A 20781-nucleotide genomic window follows, 5' to 3' on the forward strand; every position below is an offset into this window, starting at 1 on the left:
AGACAAATATATCACCAACTAGTATTTTTATCAACCCCGAATTTTGTTTTACTGCTGTAAAGTGATAGAGATGGTGACACTTTATTTTATATTTGGAAATAATCCAGCCTTGGTTTTTGAATGAAACAAATCTAATGTTATGCTGTTTGATTGTACTACTAAATTCCATGCTGCTTGAATGCACAGTGATGTGTTTTTTTATGGAGAGTAATCGATCGATCGATCGATAGATCGATAGATAGATAGATAGATCGATAGATCGATAGATCGATAGATCGATAGATCGATAGATAGATAGATAGATAGATAGATAGATCGATCGATCGATAGATAGATCGATAGATCGATAGATCGATCGATAGATAGATCGATAGATAGATCGATAGATAGATCGATAGATAGACAGACTCTGGAAGCCAAACATATTTTATAACTCAATTGTTGATTTATTTTGAAGAATGCACACAGAAAACAAACAAGACCCAAAGAACGTTACACAATCTTCATCAGATCAGAACTATGTAACCCTTTTTCTAAAATCATCACAGATTTTGTTAGCAAAGAATTAACATATTTCATGAAACATTCACATATATTGATAGCATTTTTATTTTAGCCAAATACAATGTGTTTGTGTACAAGGACAAAAAGGGATTTTGGTCGGACAGAGGACCAGAAGAGCAGACAACTATTTTTTGGGGATAAAAGAGGTCTAAAAAGACAAATCTACAAGGAGGTGAACGCATAGCTTTAGTAAAAAAACAAAACACATAGGTGCTCCCCTTAAATCAATGATAAAGTATTAACAGCAGTGAGTAGAATGAATAGTTTCAAAAAGTAATTGATTGTCTTTGCAATTATGGCCACTGCCCGTCTTATGCTGTTAAGGGCCAGCTCTAAGTTGAGTAAATATCATTCTGCATAGATTACATAATATCAAAGCTTCAAAACAAAATAACAAAATCTTTTCATACATAAAAACAACTAATGTATGTTTTTGCTTTGTGTCTGGGTGTATAAACATAATTTCCTTAGATACAACTATTGTCACTATATCTCTTTCTTTGTGCAACATACCCCTAGATACAAATATACCACACCTTCTCTCAAAGGCATTTATTTAATAAAATGGAACAGGTATCTGGAAAAACCTTGTGAGAAACTATTAGTGATAATTTGGTGGGATGGTATATGATCAATAAATTTTGACTATGTACAAAAAAAAATCTAATTTTATAATACAAATTCATCTTATTTACAATGTCATGGGATTTTAAACAAACTCATGTACTCGTGTAATTAATGAAATTATGACATTTACCGTGATTTAAGTAAAGTTAAATTAATGTAAAACTCTAAGTTAGATTTGCTACCTGAATTATTAGGGATTCATCAGAAAATTTGAAAATGTACAGAATTGTACATGAGAGTGTTTAATTCATTCCAAAATTCATTTTTTTGGTGACACAGATAGTTCAAGTCTGGGGAAGCGGAAGCCTCCTCTCGACCCGCTGTCACTACTGGAGGATGAAGACAGTCTGGATTTTTTGGATGGGAGAGAAGCCCCTGCACTTCCCTCGACTCTTGCCTCGCTATCCTCTCCAAGTGACACTTCATATGAGCCCTTTGACTTGGAACCAAAGCCTCCAAAGGTACCAAACTTTAACTTGCCTTTCTTTCCTTTAACCTTACCTCCACCTAGATCTAGAGAAATGTCACCTCCTTCAGCCTCTAAGTGAGTTGATGGTGAACTGACTGCCAGCCCGCCCTCATCGCTGAAAGAAGAGGACCTGTGCTTTGATTTTTTGAATAGATCCAGTGAGGCAGATTTTCCTTTAGGTGAAACACTAAATCCAGAGTCCCCCTCTACTTCTAAATTTCCTCTCACTAATTCCCCAGAACTTAACCTTAAATCTTGAGAGACTCCTCCACCCTTTCCACTGCCACTTAATTCTACCTCAAGCCCCTCTGTGCTTAAATCAGCAGCACTACTACCCTTTGCTTTAGATTTGCCAAAGAATCTTGGCACCTTGACCTTTACTTTTCCTTCTTTGTGCCTCAGCTCTGGACTTGGAACTTCAATGTTTTCTGAACCAAGATGAGAACTAAAAGAAGGGGATTGTACGTTTATGTCTCCACTCACAGTTGCTCCTGACTCAACATTTACCCCAACATCTCGACCTGCCATATCAGGCAGAGCGATGCCAAATTTGGGAACTTTGATTTTGGGAAATATAACTGTGCCCTCTGGGTACTGTAGTCCGGCAGATGCGTTTCCCCCTGAAATGTTCATGTCCATGTCCCTACCTTCCTTTAAATCCAGTTTTGGACCTTTCAAACTTGCCGACATTGCTGCCTCTTGTCCATTCAAATTGACATCAGGGAAATTTAGGCCTCCAGATGACAAATCTATATCAGATGATTTCATTCCCCCTGACAAAGAGCTATCCACTTTCACTTTTGGTGATTTGATGTCAAATTCCACATCAGGAAAATGAAGTTTGCCAAATAAAGGCTTCTTTGCCTTTGTTCCTTTTACATGAGCATCTGGTGAATCTACATCCAAGTCTACCACTGGTGTTTCAATGTCAACTTCTGGTGTCTTTGCCTTTGCTTTCATTTTAGGAAGTTTGAATTTTCCTTTCTTTCCCTTTACATGTATGTCAATGTCAGGGGCATCAAGACTTGCTTCAGCATCTGGAACGCTAATTCCCATTTTGGGACTTTTGGATCCCATACTGAAGGTTGCCGTTTTAACCTTGCCTTCGGACCCATGAACCTCTGGGCTCTTAATACCAAATTTAGGACCTTTAAATCTTGGAAATGTTACACTTGTTTTTCCAGTCTCAAAGGATGCACCCTCAACATTAATGGCAGGTGTTTTGATATTGACATTAGGACCTTTAATATCTCCCTCTAATTTCGGGACTCGCACATCCATATCTCCTTTGAGCTTAGGGCCCTTCACATTAAGGTCGATTTCAGGCATTGAAATTTGAGGCCCTGACATTGATGGCATTTTCAACTTTGGACCTTTGAATTGACCTCCAGCACCACCTATATCGATTTCAGGTCCTTTGAATTGTGATGCCTTAATATCCACATCAGCGTTTGGAATATTAACATCAACGTCTGGAACTTCTACTTTAGGACCTTTGAAACTGAGTGACGGCATCTTCATTTTTGACATTTTAAATCCACCTTCAGGGACCTTTACATCAACATCTGGACCTTCAATTTTTGGGGTTTGAATTTCTCCTTCAACCTTTGGCACTGAGACAGCTCCCTTGAGCTTTGGTCCTTTAAGGTTAAGATCAATGTCAGGCATTGAAACCTTTGGCCCTGAAATGGATGGCATTTGGAATTTAGACCCTTTGATATCAACATTTGGACCTTTTATATCCATTTTTGGCCCTTTGATATCTCCCTCAATGTTTGGCACTGAAACATCTACATCACCTTTGAGGTTGGGTCGTTGCAGGTTTACGTCGAAGCCTGGCATTGAAATCTTTGGTCCTGAGATGGATGGTATGTTGAATTTAGGACCTCTGATCTTTCCTTCGGGTCCTTCAGCATCAAATTCTGGTCCTTTGATGTCAACACCAGGTACTTTGATATCAATGTCAGCTTTCGGAAGATCAACATCTGGTCCCTTTACCTTTAAACCTTTCCCACCAAATGATGGCATTTTAATGTGGGGCATTTTAAATCCACCTTCGTGCCCTTTAAGATGAAGGTCTGGACCTTCAATATTCACTTCTGGTGCTTTAATGTCACCCTCAAACTTTGGAACCGTTACATCTACATCCCCCTCAAGCTGAGGTCCTCTCAGGTTAAAGTCCACATTTGGCATTGAAATCTTGGGTCCTGAGATGGATGGTATGTTGAATTTAGGACCTCTGATCTTTCCTTCGGGTCCTTCAGCATCAAATTCTGGTCCTTTGATGTCAACACCAGGTACTTTGATATCAATGTCAGCTTTCGGAAGATCAACATCTGGTCCTTTTACCTTTAAGCCTTTCCCACCAAATGATGGCATTTTAATGTGGGGCATTTTAAATCCACCTTCGTGCCCTTGAAGATGAAGGTCTGGACCTTCAATATCCACTTCTGGTGCTTGAATGTCACCCTCAAACGTTGGAACTGTTACATCTACATCCCCCTTAAGCTGAGGTCCTCTCAAATTAAAGTCCACACCTGGCATTGAAATCTTGGGTCCTGAGATGGTTGGCATTTTGAAATTAGGGCCTTTGATTTTGCCACCAGGTCCTCCAATTTCTGGTCCTTGGATGTCAAGTTCAGGTGCTTCAATATCAATTTTAGTTTTGGGGAGGTCGATGTTGAAATCTGGACCCTCTACTTTTTGACCTTTGAAGCCAAAAGAGGGCAACCTTAATTTTGGCATTTTAAATCCACCTTCAGGTCCATCAAAATCAACATCTGGACCTTCCATCTCGATTTTCGGACCTTTGATATCTCCCTCAACCTTTGGCACTGAGACATCCATATCTCCCTTGACTTTGGGTCCTTTCAGTTGAAAGTCCACATCTGGCATTGAAATCTTGGGGCCTGAGATGGATGGCATTTTAAATGTATGACCTTTGATCTTTCCTTCAGGTCCATCAAAATCAATTTCCGGTCCTTTGATGTCAACATCAGGCACTTTAACATCAATTTCAGGTTTAGGGAAGTCAACATCAACATCCGGCCCCTTTACTTTTATACCTTTTCCACCGAATGATGGCATTTTAATTTTGGGCATTTTGAATCCACCTCCAGGGGCTTTAATATCAAAGTCTGGACCCTCAATATCCACTTTTGGTGCATTAATGTCTCCCTCAATTTTTGGCACTGATACCTCAACATCTCCCTTTAGCTTGGGTCCTTTCAGTTCGAAGTCCATGTCTGGCATTGGAATCTTGGGCCCTGAGATGGATGGCATTTTAAATGTAGGACCTTTGAATTTTCCTTCAGGTCCTTCAATATCAATTTCTGGTCCTTTAATGTCAACATCAGGCACTTTGATATTCAGGTCAGCTTTAGGGAGATTCACGTCCAAATCGGGTCCCTCCAGTTTTGAACTTTTCATGCCAAATGATGGCAATTTAAACTTGGGCATTTTAAATCCACCTTCAGAGACCTTTACATCAACATCTGGACCTTCAATTTTTGGTGTTTTAATTTCCCCTTCAACCTTTGGCACTGAGATATCTCCCTTGAGCTTAGGTCCTTTAAGGTTAAGATCAATGTCAGGCATTGAAACCTTTGGCCCTGAAATGGATGGCATTTGGAATTTAGACCCTTTGATATCAACATTTGGACCTTTTATATCCATTTCTGGCCCTTTGATATCTCCCTCAATGTTTGGCACTGAAACATCTACATCACCTTTGAGGTTGGGTCGTTGCAGGTTTACGTCGAAGCCTGGCATTGAAATCTTTGGTCCTGAGATGGATGGCATTTTGAATGTAGGACCTCTGATCTTTCCTTCGGGTCCTTCAGCATCAAATTCTGGTCCTTTGATGTCAACACCAGGTACTTTGATATCAATGTCAGCTTTCGGAAGATCAACATCTGGTCCCTTTACCTTTAAACCTTTCCCACCAAATGATGGCATTTTAATGTGGGGCATTTTAAATCCACCTTCGTGCCCTTTAAGATGAAGGTCTGGACCTTCAATATCCACTTCTGGTGCTTGAATGTCACCCTCAAATGTTGGAACCGTTACATCTACATCCCCCTTAAGCTGAGGTCCTCTCAGGTTAAAGTCCACACCTGGCATTGAAATCTTGGGTCCTGAGATGGTTGGCATTTTGAAATTAGGGCCTTTGATTTTGCCACCAGGTCCTCCAATTTCTGGTCCTTGAAGGTCAAGTTCAGGTGCTTCAAAATCAATTCCAGTTTTGGGGAGGTCGATGTTGAAATCTGGACCCTCTACTTTTTGACCTTTGAAGCCAAATGATGGCATCCTTAATTTTGGCATTTTAAATCCACCTTCAGGTCCATCAAAATCAACATCTGGACCTTCTATCTCGATTTTCGGACCTTTGATATCTCCCTCAACCTTTGGCACTGAGACATCCATATCTCCCTTGACTTTGGGTCCTTTCAGTTGAAAGTCCACATCTGGCATTGAAATCTTGGGGCCTGAGATGGTTGGCATTTTAAATGTATGACCTTTGATCTTTCCTTCAGGTCCATCAAAATCAATTTCCGGTCCTTTGATGTCAACATCAGGCACTTTAACATCAATTTCAGGTTTAGGGAAGTCAACATCAACATCCGGCCCCTTTACTTTTATACCTTTTCCACCAAATGATGGCATTTTAATTTTGGGCATTTTGAATCCCCCTCCAGGGGCTTTAATATCAAAGTCATGACCCTCAATATCCACTTTTGGTGCATTAATGTCGCCCTCAATTTTTGGCACTGATACCTCAACATCTCCCTTTAGCTTGGGTCCTTTCAGATTAAAATCCACGTCTGGCATCTTGGGCCCTGAGATGGATGGCATTTTAAATGTAGGACCTTTGAATTTTCCTTCAGGTCCTTCAATATTGATATCTGGTCTTTTAATGTCAACATCAGGCACTTTGATATTCAGGTCAGCTTTAGGGAGATCCATGTCCAAATTGGGTCCCTCCAGTTTTGAATCCTTCATGCCAAATGATGGCATTTTAAATTTGGGCATTCTCAATCCACCTTCAAGTCCGAAATCAGTATCTGGGCCTTCTACTTCCATTTTGGGGCCTTTCAGGTCTCCCTCAATCTTTGGAACTGAGACATTTATATCACCCTTGACTTTTGGTCCTTTCAGTTTAAAGTCCACGTCTGGCATTGATATCTTGGGCCCTGAGATGGTTGGCATTTTAAATTTAGGACCTTTAATCTTTCCTTCCGGTCCTTCAATATCAATTTCTGGTCCTTTGATGTCAACATCGGGCACTTTGATATCAATGTCAGCTTTAGGGAGATCCACGTCCAAATCGGGTCCCTCCAGTTTGTGACCTTTGAGGCCAAATGATGGCATTTTCAATTTTGGCATTTTAAATCCACCATCCAGTCCTAAATCAACATCAGGGCCTTCCACTTCCATTTTCGGACCTTTGAAATCTCCCTCAATCTTTGGCACTGAGACATCCATATCTCCCTTGACTTTGGGTCCTTTCAGTTTCAAGCCCATGTCTGGCAATGAAATTTTAGGTGCTGAGATGGATGGCATTTCTAATTTAGGACCTTTAATCTTTCCTCCAGGTCCTTTTATATCAATTTCTGGTCCTTTGATGTCAACATCGGGCACTTTGATATCAATGTCAGCTTTAGGGAGATCCACGTCCAAATCGGGTCCCTCCAGTTTGTGACCTTTGAACCCAAATGATGGCATTTTAAATTTGGGCATTTTAAATCCACCATCCAGTCCTAAATCAACATCAGGGCCTTCCACTTCCATTTTTGGACCTTTGATATCTCCCTCAATCTTTGGCACTGAGACATCCATATCTCCCTTGACTTTGGGTCCTTTCAGTTTCAAGCCGATGTCTGGCATTGAAATTTTAGGTGCTGAGATGGATGGCATTTCAAAATGAGGACCTTTAATCTTTCCTCCGGGTCCTTCAATATCAATTTCTGGTCCTTTGATGTCAACATCGGGCACTTTGACATCAATGTCAGCTTTAGGGAGATCCACGTCCAAATCGGGTCCCTCTAGTTTGTGACCTTTGAACCCAAATGATGGCATTTTAAATTTGGGCATTTTAAATCCACCATCCAGTCCTAAATCAACATCAGGGCCTTCCACTTCCATTTTTGGACCTTTGATATCTCCCTCAATCTTTGGTACTGAGACATCCATATCTCCCTTGACTTTGGGTCCTTTCAGTTTCAAGCCGATGTCTGGCAATGAAATATTAGGCGCTGAGATAGATGGCATTTCAAAGTTAGGACCTTTAATCTTTCCTCCGGGTCCTTCAATATCAATTTCTGGTCCTTTGATGTCAACATCGGGCACTTTGACATCAATGTCAGCTTTAGGGAGATCCACATCCAAATCGGGTCCCTCTAGTTTGTGACCTTTGAACCCAAATGATGGCATTTTAAATTTGGGCATTTTAAATCCACCATCCAGTCCTAAATCAACATCAGGGCCTTCTACTTCCATTTTTGGACCTTTGATATCTCCCTGAATCTTTGGCACTGAGACATCCATGTCTCCCTTGACTTTGGGTCCTTTCAGTTTCAAGCCGATGTCTGGCAATGAAATATTAGGCGCTGAGATAGATGGCATTTCAAAGTTAGGACCTTTAATCTTTCCTCTGGGTCCTTCAATATCAATTTCTGGTCCTTTGATGTCAACATCAGGCACTTTGATATCAATGTCAGCTTTAGGGAGATCCACGTCCAAATCGGGTCCCTCTAGTTTGTGACCTTTGAACCCAAATGATGGCATTTTAAATTTGGGCATTTTAAATCCACCATCCAGTCCTAAATCAACATCAGGGCCTTCCACTTCCATTTTTGGACCTTTGATATCTCCCTCAATCTTTGGTACTGAGACATCCATATCTCCCTTGACTTTGGGTCCTTTCAGTTTCAAGCCGATGTCTGGCAATGAAATATTAGGCGCTGAGATAGATGGCATTTCAAAGTTAGGACCTTTAATCTTTCCTCCGGGTCCTTCAATATCAATTTCTGGTCCTTTGATGTCAACATCAGGCACTTTGATATCAACGTCAGCTTTAGGGAGATCCACATCCAAATCGGGTCCCTCTAGTTTGTGACCTTTGAACCCAAATGATGGCATTTTAAATTTGGGCATTTTAAATCCACCATCCAGTCCTAAATCAACATCAGGGCCTTCTACTTCCATTTTTGGACCTTTGATATCTCCCTGAATCTTTGGCACTGCGACATCCATGTCTCCCTTGACTTTGGGTCCTTTCAGTTTCAAGCCGATGTCTGGCAATGAAATATTAGGCGCTGAGATAGATGGCATTTCAAAGTTAGGACCTTTAATCTTTCCTCCAGGTCCTTCTAGATCAATTTCTGGTCCTTTGATGTCAACATCGGGCACTTTGACATCAATGTCAGCTTTAGGGAGATCCACGTCCAAATCGGGTCCCTCTAGTTTGTGACCTTTGAACCCAAATGATGGCATTTTAAATTTGGGCATTTTAAATCCACCATCCAGTCCTAAATCAACATCAGGGCCTTCCACTTCCATTTTTGGACCTTTGATATCTCCCTCAATCTTTGGTACTGAGACATCCATATCTCCCTTGACTTTGGGTCCTTTCAGTTTCAAGCCGATGTCTGGCAATGAAATATTAGGCGCTGAGATAGATGGCATTTCAAAGTTAGGACCTTTAATCTTTCCTCTGGGTCCTTCAATATCAATTTCTGGTCCTTTGATGTCAACATCGGGCACTTTGACATCAATGTCAGCTTTAGGGAGATCCACGTCCAAATCGGGTCCCTCTAGTTTGTGACCTTTGAACCCAAATGATGGCATTTTAAATTTGGGCATTTTAAATCCACCATCCAGTCCTAAATCAACATCAGGTCCTTCCACTTCCATTTTTGGACCTTTGATATCTCCCTCAATCTTTGGTACTGAGACATCCATATCTCCCTTGACTTTGGGTCCTTTCAGTTTCAAGCCGATGTCTGGCAATGAAATATTAGGCGCTGAGATAGATGGCATTTCAAAGTTAGGACCTTTAATCTTTCCTCCGGGTCCTTCAATATCAATTTCTGGTCCTTTGATGTCAACATCAGGCACTTTGATATCAATGTCAGCTTTAGGGAGATCCACGTCCAAATCGGGTCCCTCCAGTTTGTGACCTTTGAACCCAAATGATGGCATTTTAAATTTGGGCATTTTAAATCCACCATCCAGTCCTAAATCAACATCAGGGCCTTCCACTTCCATTTTTGGACCTTTGATATCTCCCTCAATCTTTGGTACTGAGACATCCATATCTCCCTTGACTTTGGGTCCTTTCAGTTTCAAGCCGATGTCTGGCAATGAAATATTAGGCGCTGAGATAGATGGCATTTCAAAGTTAGGACCTTTAATCTTTCCTCCGGGTCCTTCAATATCAATTTCTGGTCCTTTGATGTCAACATCGGGCACTTTGATATCAATGTCAGCTTTAGGGAGATCCACGTCCAAATCGGGTCCCTCTAGTTTGTGACCTTTGAACCCAAATGATGGCATTTTAAATTTGGGCATTTTAAATCCACCATCCAGTCCTAAATCAACATCAGGGCCTTCCACTTCCATTTTTGGACCTTTGATATCTCCCTCAATCTTTGGCACTGAGACATCCATATCTCCCTTGACTTTGGGTCCTTTCAGTTTCAAGCCGATGTCTGGCAATGAAATATTAGGCGCTGAGATGGATGGCATTTCAAAGTTAGGACCTTTAATCTTTGCTCCAGGTCCTTCTAGATCAATTTCTGGTCCTTTGATGTCAACATCGGGCACTTTGACATCAATGTCAGCTTTAGGGAGATCCACGTCCAAATCGGGTCCCTCTAGTTTGTGACCTTTGAACCCAAATGATGGCATTTTAAATTTGGGCATTTTAAATCCACCATCCAGTCCTAAATCAACATCAGGGCCTTCCACTTCCATTTTTGGACCTTTGATATCTCCCTCAATCTTTGGCACTGAGACATCCATGTCTCCCTTGACTTTGGGTCCTTTCAGTTTCAAGCCAATGTCTGGCAATGAAATATTAGGCGCTGAAATAGATGGCATTTCTAATTTAGGACCTTTTATCTTTCCTCCGGGTCCTTCAATATCAATTTCTGGTCCTTTGATGTCAACATCGGGCACTTTGACATCAATGTCAGCTTTAGGGAGATCCACGTCCAAATCGGGTCCCTCCAGTTTGTGACCTTTGAGCCCAAATGATGGCATTTTAAATTTGGGCATTTTAAATCCACCATCCAGTCCTAAATCAACATCAGGGCCTTCCACTTCCATTTTTGGACCTTTCAGGTCTCCCTCAATCTTTGGCACTGAGACATCCATATCTCCCTTGACTTTGGGTCCTTTCAGTTTCAAACCAATGTCTGGCAATGAAATATTAGGCGCTGAGATGGATGGCATTTCGAATTTAGAACCTTTAATCTTTCCTTCTGGTCCTTCAATTTCAATTTCTGGTCCTTTGATGTCAACATCGGGCACTTTGATATCAATGTCAGCTTTAGGGAGATCCACGTTCAAATCGGGGCCCTCCAGTTTTGGATATTTGATTCCAAATGATGGGATTTTCAATTTTGGCATTTTAAATCCACCATCCAGTCCTAAGTCAACATCTGGGCCTTCCACTTCCATTTTGGGGCCTTTCAGGTCACCCTCAATCTTTGGTATTGCCACGTCAACATCTCCCTTGACTTTTGGTCCTTTCAGTTTAAATTCCATGTCTGGCATTGAAACTTTAGGTGGTGAGACAGATGGCACTTTGAATTTAGGACCTTTAATCTTTCCTTGAGGTCCTTCAATATCAATTTCTGGTCCTTTGATGTCAACATCGGGCATTTTGATATTCATGTCAGCTTTCGGGAGATCCACATCCAAATCGGGTCCCTCCAGTTTTGGACCTTTTAAGCCAAATGTAGGCATTTTTATTTTTGGAATTTTAAATCCACCTTCTGGACCTTCTAAATCGATGTCTGGACCTTCTATCTCTATTTTCGGACCTTTAATATCTCCCTCAATCTTTGGCACTGAGACACTCATATCTCCCTTGACTTTAGGTCCTCTGAGGTTCAAGTCCACGTCAGGCATTGAAATCTTGGGTCCTGAGATGGTTGGAATTTTGAATTTTGGACTTTTGATCTTTCCTTCAGGTCCTTCAACATCAAATTCTGGTCCTTTGATGTCAAAATCAGGCAGTTTGATATCAACATCAGTTTTAGGTAGTTCAACCTCGACATCTGGTCCTTCCACTTTTGGAACTTTGAAGCCAAATTTTGGCATTTTAAATTTTGGCAGTCGGAAGCCAGAATCTGAGCTCTTCACATCTACATCCAGAGAACCGGGCTCAATCTGGGGTAATTTGATATCAGCTTCAATATTCGGAACCGAGGCATCTATATCTCCCTTTGGTCTTTTCCCTTTAATATTCATATCAACATCAGGAAGCGTTATCTTTGGACCAGTAATTGTTGGAATTTTAAATTTGGATCCTTTAATCTTGGGACTAGTTACATCCAAATCAAGTTCAGGTCCCTCGAGACTTGCTTTTGGACCTCTGAGATTGATGTCCACTTCAGGTCGATTTACATCAACTTCAGGAAGCTTTACCTTTGGGCCCTTGAATCCAAATCTTGGAAGTTTGAATTTGGGCTTTTTTGAGACAACATCAGGAGTCTCAATTGATATTTCAGGGCTCTCAACTTCAGCCTTTGGCAAGTGGATGTCTCCCTTAACATCTCCCTTTGACTTTGGCCCTTTTACATGGAAGTCAACATCAGGCAAAGATATTTTTGGTCCAGTGATTGATGGCATCTTAAACTTTGAACCCGTGAAGTGTAAATCTGGAGATTCAATATTCACATCAGGTCCATCAATGTCCATGTCGGGGCCTTTCAGATCGCCCTCAATCTTTGGCATTGAGACATCAATATCTCCCTTGACTTTGGGTCCTTTCAGTTTCCAGCCCATGTCTGGCATTGAAATTTTAGGTGCTGAGATAGATGGCATTTCGAATTTAGGACCTTTAACCTGTCCTTCAGGTCCTTCAATGTCAATTTGTGGTCCTTTGATGTCAACACCAGGCACTTTGATATCAACCTCCAAATCGGGTCCCTCCAATTTTTGATCTTTCGACCCAAATGATGGCATTTTCAATTTTGGCATTTGAAATCCACCACCCATTCCTAAATCGACATCAGGGCCTTCCACTTCCATTTTGGGGCCTTTCAGGTCTCCCTCAATCTTTGGCACTGAGACATCCATATCTCCCTTGACTTTGGGGCCTTTCAGTTTCCAGCCCATGTCTGGCATTGAAATTTTAGGCGCTGAGATAGATGGCATTTCAAATTTAGGACCTTTGAATTTTCCTTCAGGTCCTTCAATGTCGATTTGTGGTCCTTTGATGTCAACGTCAGGCAATTTGCCATCAATGTCAGCTTTAGGGAGATCCACATCTAAATCGGGTCCCTCCAGTTTTTTACCTTTCAACCCAAATGATGGCATTTTCAATTTTGGCATTTGAAATCCACCATCCATCCCGAAATCGCCATCAGGGCCTTCCACTTCCATTTTGGGGCCTTTCAGGTCTCCCTCAATTTTTGGCACAGACACATCCATATCTCCCTTGACTTTGGGTCCCTTAAATTTAATGCCTATGTCTGGCATTGAAATTTTAGGTGCTGAGATGGATGGCATTTCAAATTTAGGACCTCTAATCTTTCCTTCAGGTCCTTCAATTTCAATTTCTGGTCCTTTGATGTCAACGTCAGGCACTTTGATATCAATGTCAGCTTTAGGGAGATCCACGTCCAAATCGGGTCCCTCCAGTTTTTTACCTTTCGACCCAAATGATGGCATTTTCAATTTTGGCATTTTAAATCCACCATCCAGTCCTAAATCGACATCAGGGCCTTCCACTTCCATTTTGGGTCCTTTCAGATCTCCCTCAATCTTTGGCACTGAGACATCCATATCTCCCTTGACTTTGGGTCCTTTCAGTTTCCAGCCCATGTCTGGCATTGAAATTTTGGGTGCTGAGATAGATGGCATTTCGAATTTAGGACCTTTGAATTTTCCTTCAGGTCCTTCAATGTCAATTTCTGGTCCTTTGATGTCAAGATTGGGCACTTTGATATCAATGTCAGCTTTAGGGAGATCCACGTCCAAATCGGGTCCCTCCAGTTTTTTACCTTTCGACCCAAATGATGGCATTTTCAATTTGGGCATTCTAAATCCACCATCCAGTCCTAAATCAACATCTGGACCTTCCACATCCATTTTGGGGCCTTTCAGGTCTCCCTCAATCTTTGGCACTGAGACATCCATATCCCCCTTGAGTTTTGGTCCTTTCAGTTTCAAACCAATGTCTGGCAATGAAATATTAGGCGCTGAGATGGATGGCATTTCGAATTTATGACCTTTAATCTTTCCTTCCGGTCCTTCAATTTCAATTTCTGGTCCTTTGATGTCAACATCGGGCACTTTGATATCAATGTCAGCTTTGGGGAGATCCACGTCCAAATCGGGTCCCTCCAGTTTGTGACCTTTGAGCCCAAATGATGGCATTTTAAATTTGGGCATTTTAAATCCACCATCCAGTCCTAAATCAACATCAGGGCCTTCCACATCCATTTTGGGGCCTTTCAGGTCCCCCTCAATCTTTGGCACTGAGACATCCATATCTCCCTTGACTTTGGGTCCTTTCAGTTTCCAGCCCATGTCTGGCATTGAAATTTTAGGTGCTGAGATGGATGGCATTTCAAATTTAGGACCTTTAATCTTTCCTTCCGGTCCTTCAAATTCAATTTCTGGTCCTTTAATGTCAACATCGGGCACTTTGATATCAATGTCAGCTTTAGGGAGATCCACGTCCAAATCGGGTCCCTCCACTTTGTGACCTTTGAGCCCAAACGATGGCACTTTAAATTTGGGCATTTTAAATCCACCATCCAGTCCTAAATCAACATCTGGACCTTCCACATCCATTTTGGGGCCTTTCAGGTCTCCCTCAATCTTTGGCACTGAGACATCCATATCCCCCTTGACTTTGGGTCCTTTCAGTTTCAAGCCAATGTCTGGCAATGAAATATTAGGCGCTGAGATGGATGGCATTTCGAATTTATGACCTTTAATCTTCCCTTCCGGTCCTTCAATTTCAATTTCTGGTCCTTTGATGTCAACATCAGGCACTTTGACATCAATGTCAGCTTTAGGGAGATCCACGTCCAAATCGGGTCCCTCCAGTTTTTTACCTTTCAACCCAAATGATGGCATTTTCAATTTTGGCATTTTAAATCCACCACCCATTCCTAAATCGACATCAGGGCCTTCCACTTCCATTTTGGGGCCTTTCAGGTCCCCCTCAATCTTTGGTACTGAGACATCCATATCTCCCTTGACTTTGGGTCCTTTCAGTTTCCAACCCATATCTGGCATTGAAATTTTAGGTGCTGAGATAGATGGCATTTCGAATTTAGGACCTTTGAATTTTCCTTCAGGTCCTTCAATGTCAATCTGTGGTCCTTCGATGTCAACATCAGGCACTTTGATATCAATGTCAGCTTTAGGGAGTTCCACATCCAAATCGGGTCCCTCCAGTTTTTTACCTTTCAAACCAAATGTTGGTATTTTCAATTTTGGCATTTTAAATCCACCATCCATTCCTAAATCGACATCAGGGCCTTCCACCTCCATTTTGGGTCCTTTCAAGTCTCCCTCGATCTTTGGTACTGAGACATCCATATCTCCCTTGACTTTGGGTCCTTTCAGTTTGAATTCCATGTCTGGCATTGAAATTTTAGGCACTGAGATGGATGGCATTTCAAATTTAGGACCTTTAATCTTTCCTTCAGGTCCTTCAATATCAATCTGTGGTCCTTTGATGTCAACATCGGGCACTTTGATATCAATGTCAGCTTTAGAGAGATCCACGTCCAAATCGGGTCCCTCCAGTCTTTTACCTTTCGACCCAAATGATGGCATTTTCAATTTTGGCATTTTAAATCCAACACCCATTCCTAAATCAACATCAGGGCCTTCCACTTCCATTTTGGGTCCTTTCAGGTCTCCCTCAATCTTTGGTACTGAGACATCCATATCTCCCTTGACTTTGGGTCCTTTCAGTTTGAATTCCATGTCTGGCATTGAAATTTTAGGTGCTGAGATGGATGGCATTTCAAATTTAGGACCTTTAATCTTTCCTTCCGGTCCTTCAATTTCAATTTCTGGTCCTTTAATGTCAACATCGGGCACTTTGACATCAATGTCAGCTTTAGGGAGATCCACGTCCAAATCGGGTCCCTCCACTTTGTGACCTTTGAGCCCAAACGATGGCACTTTAAATTTGGGCATTTTAAATCCACCATCCAGTCCTAAATCAACATCTGGACCTTCCACATCCATTTTGGGGCCTTTCAGGTCCCCCTCAATCTTTGGTACTGAGACATCCATGTCTCCCTTGACTTTGGGTCCTTTCAGTTTCAAACCAATGTCTGGCAATGAAATATTAGGCGCTGAGATGGATGGCTTTTCAAATTTAGGACCTTTAATCTTTCCTCCAGGTCCTTTAATATCAATCTGTGGTCCTTTGATGTCAACATCAGGCACCTTGACATCAATGTCAGCTTTAGGGAGATCCACGTCCAAATCGGGTCCCTCCACTTTGTGACCTTTGAGCCCAAACGATGGCACTTTAAATTTGGGCATTTTAAATCCACCATCCAGTCCTAAATCAACATCTGGACCTTCCACATCCATTTTGGGGCCTTTCAGGTCCCCCTCAATCTTTGGTACTGAGACATCCATGTCTCCCTTGACTTTGGGTCCTTTCAGTTTCAAACCAATGTCTGGCAATGAAATATTAGGCGCTGAGATGGATGGCTTTTCAAATTTAGGACCTTTAATCTTTCCTCCAGGTCCTTTAATATCAATCTGTGGTCCTTTGATGTCAACATCAGGCACCTTGACATCAATGTCAGCTTTAGGGAGATCCATGTCCAAATCGGGTCCCTCCAGTTTTTTACCTTTCGAGCCAAATGATGGCATTTTCAATTTTGGCATTTGAAATCCACCATCCAGTCCTAAATCGACATCAGGGCCTTCCACTTCCATTTTTGGACCTTTGATATCTCCCTCAATCTTTGGTACTGAGACATCCATATCTCCCTTGACTTTGGGTCCTTTCAGTTTGAATTCCATGTCTGGCATTGAAATTTTAGGCACTGAGATGGATGGCTTTTCAAATTTAAGACCTTTAATCTTTCCTTCAGGTCCTTTAATATCAATTTGTGGTCCTTTGATGTCAACATCAGGCACTTTGACATCAATGTCAGCTTTAGGGAGATCCACGTCCAAATCGGGTCCCTCCAGTTTTTTACCTTTCGACCCAAATGATGGCATTTTCAATTTTGGCATTTTAAATCCACCATCCAGTCCTAAATCGACATCAGGGCCTTCCACTTCCATTTTGGGGCCTTTCAGGTCTCCCTCAATCTTTGGCACTGACACATCCATATCTCCCTTGACTTTGGGTCCTTTCAGTTTCCAGCCCATGTCTGGCATTGAAATTTTAGGTGCTGAGATAGATGGCATTTCGAATTCAGGACCTTTAATCTTTCCTTTAGGTCCTTTGATTTTAATTTCTGGTCCTTTTATGTCAACATCAGGCACTTTGATATCAATGTCAGCTTTAGGGAGATCCACGTCCAAATCTGGTCCCTCCAGTTTTTGTCCTTTCGACCCAAATGATGGCATTTTCAATTTTGGCATTTTAAATCCACCATCCAGTCCTAAATCGACATCAGGGCCTTCCACTTCCATTTTGGGGCCTTTCAGGTCTCCCTCAATCTTTGGCACTGAGACATCCATATCTCCCTTGACTTTGGGTCCTTTCAGTTTCCAGCCCATGTCTGGCATTGAAATTTTAGGCGCTGAGACAGATGGCATTTCGATTTTAGGACCTTTCATCTTTCCTCCAGGTCCTTCTAGATCAATTTCTGGTCCTTTAATGTCAACATCAGGCACTTTGATATCAATGTCAGCTTTAGGGAGATCCACGTCCAAATCGGGTCCCTCCAGTTTTTGTCCTTTCGACCCAAATGATGGCATTTTCAATTTTGGCATTTTAAATCCACCATCCAGTCCTAAATCGACATCAGGGCCTTCCACTTCCATTTTTGGGCCTTTCAGGTCTCCCTCAATCTTTGGCACTGAGACATCCATGTCTCCCTTGACTTTGGGTCCTTTCAGTTTCCAGCCCATGTCTGGCATTGAAATATTAGGCGCTGAGATAGATGGCATTTCGATTTTAGGACCTTTCATCTTTCCTCCCAGTCCTTCTAGATCAATTTCTGGTCCTTTAATGTCAACATCAGGCACTTTTATATCAATGTCAGCTTTAGGGAGATCCACCTCCAAATCGGGTCCCTGCAGTTTTTGTCCTTTCGACCCAAATGATGGCATTTTCAATTTTGGCATTTTAAATCCACCATCCAGTCCTAAATCGACATCAGGGCCTTCCACTTCCATTTTGGGGCCTTTCAGGTCTCCCTCAATCTTTGGCACTGAGACATCCATATCTCCCTTGACTTTGGGTCCTTTCAGTTTCCAGTCCATGTCTGGCATTGGAATTGTAGGTGCTGAGATAGATGGCATTTCAAATGTAGGACTTTTAATTTTGCCTTCAGGTCCTTTAATTTCTGGTCCTTTGATGTGAAGTTCAGGTGCTTTAATATCAACGTCAGCTTTGGGAAGCTTAATGTTGACACCTGGACCCTGTACTTTTGGACCTTTGGACCTTTGGTTAATTTTGGGCATACTCCATCCACCTTCTGGACCAGTAATATCAATGTCTGCCCCTTCAATTTCTACTTTTGGTGCTTGAATATCTCCCTTAACCTTTGGAACTTTTATGTCTACATCCGCTTTGAAATTTGGTCCCTCCAGGTTTAAGTCTACATTTGGCATTGAAATCTTTGGCCCTGAGATGGATGGCATGTTGTTTTTTCCACTAGGGCCTTCAACATCTATTTCTGGTCCTTTTATTTTAAATGCAGGTGCTTTGATATCAATGCCTGCTTGGGGAAGATCTATATCTACACCTGGACCCTCTCCCTTCGGATCTTTTAGGCCAAATGATGCCATTTTAATTGTTGGCACTCTAAATCCACCTTCTACTCCCTTAATGCCAATGTCTGCCCCCTCAATTTCAAATTTTGGAGCTTTGATGTCCCCTTCGATCTTTGGCACTGATACATCTCTGGTGAGCTTAGGTCCTTTCAGGTTGATGTCGCTTTTTGATGTTATGTTGAATTCAGGCCCTTTGATATTTCCATCCATGCCTTCAACATCAATTTGGGGACCTCTGATTTTAGCAACTGCTGCTTTCATATCAGTTTGATTTTCAGGAAGGTCAACATCAACTCCTGCCCCTTCCACTTTAGTACCTTTGACCCTAAATGTTGGCATTTTGATTTCTGGTGTTTTGAAACTACTTTCAAGCCCTTCTGTATTTACATCAGGACCTTTGATTTTTATTTTAGGTGCTTTAAAATCTCCTTCAATCTTTGGCACTGACACATCTACATTTCCTGTGAGCTTGGATCTTTGTGAGTTGAAGTCTACATCTGTCATTGAAATCTTAGGCCCTGAGATGGATGCATTAGGCCCAGTGATTCTGCCGCCAGTGTTTTCTTGGTCAACTTCCGGTCCTTTGACGTGAACGTCTGGTGCTTTTGGACCCTTGAAGCCCAATGATGCCCCCTTTATTTTTGGCATCTTAATCTCACCTTCAGGTCCTTTTAAATTAATTTCTGGACCTTCAATCTCCACTTTGGAGATTCCACTGTCTGTTTTGGGGGGCTTTACATATCCCTTCATGATTGGCTCTGAAACATCAATCTTTCCACTTAGTTTTGAACCTTTCAATGTGATATCCATAACTTGGGATGAAATAGTCGGCCCTGTGACATCTCTATTTGGTGCGTTTGTATCATTCTTTAGTCCAGAAGCTAAAATGCCTACATTTCCTTTCACATTTGGTAATTGTTTTTCTGTCTGTGAGGAATGTCTTGAGCTATCTATGTCAATTGTTGGTACTTTGAATTCTGCTGATATATCTCCTCCACTGAATCCAGTATCAACATCTGCGAAAGTCCCATCATTTTTTTCACTTGGAATACCAACATGACCTGAACCTTTTGTTCTCTCATGACTGATGGTAATTCCTGACACCTGACTTCTAACCTTGCCAGCTCTGATGTTTGCATCGCTGTCTTCAACCTTACCCACTGAGGTGGAAGAAATATGTGTATACTTTCCTGGTAAAGACTGAATTTCTCCACCTCCCAAACCTCCTATTGTGACATGCTTACCGCCTATGGACATGCTTTCTTTTATTCTCACATTCTTGTCTGAGACATGTGTGCTGTCTCCTCCATGCTCGCCAATCTCCCCTGAGATACTCAAACCTCCCATCCCTTTTACTTGTGACATGTGTGGCCCCTTTAATCTCAGTCCTACACCTCCGTCTCCCTCAATCTCTCTGGTTATTTTTGTGGTTTTTAACCCTCCAGTACTCCAGTGTGTCTCTGTTGAACTAGCTTGTGGCCCACTTAAGGACTCATGTCCTAACTCAAAAACTCCCTCGTCGCCTCCGCCTTTACCTGAAGGGCTCCCGTGTGAGATTGTAATATGAGATGATCCATCCCCAGATTCGTGTCTCAGCCCCTTGAACTCTGGGCTTGAAAGTTCATATTGCTCGCCAATGCCGGTTGGCATATCCACAGTGTAGGTAGTGATGCGGCGTGTGATGGTGGTAATTGTGCTGCCATCGGTGCTTGTGCTGCTATGCCGCTCAGTGCGCACGTCCACTCCTTCTGCAAGGTCTTCTGACTTCAGCCTCGGTTTAATCTTTTTTGTGTATATTCTCTTGTAGTCCTCGTCATCCCCACTCTGTTGGTACAAAAAGCCAATAATAAGTTGGACAGTAATAAGTAAACGAATGACAAGTATATGCACCTCACCTGCAATATTTCTTTAAAATTCATATTTTTCTACTATCTTGTGTGTCATGTAGA

At 41.9% G+C, this 20781-nt stretch overlaps 1 protein-coding gene across 2 annotated transcripts in view; it reads right to left on the reverse strand.

The window, feature by feature from the left end:
* Window positions 1–423: 423 nt before the first annotated feature.
* ahnak (AHNAK nucleoprotein) overlaps window positions 424–20781 on the reverse strand; it is a 35666-nt gene continuing 15308 nt past the window's right edge. For both annotated transcript variants that reach the window (XM_080008298.1, XM_080008299.1), the window contains one exon: window positions 424–20656. In XM_080008298.1, the coding sequence (XP_079864424.1) occupies window positions 1451–20656 (19206 nt within the window). In that variant the 3' untranslated portion in view covers window positions 424–1450. The remainder of the gene's footprint in view (window positions 20657–20781) is intronic.

This window comes from Zeus faber (genome assembly GCF_960531495.2).
Source record: "Zeus faber genome assembly, chromosome: 10".
Classification (NCBI taxonomy): Eukaryota; Metazoa; Chordata; class Actinopteri; order Zeiformes; family Zeidae; genus Zeus; species Zeus faber.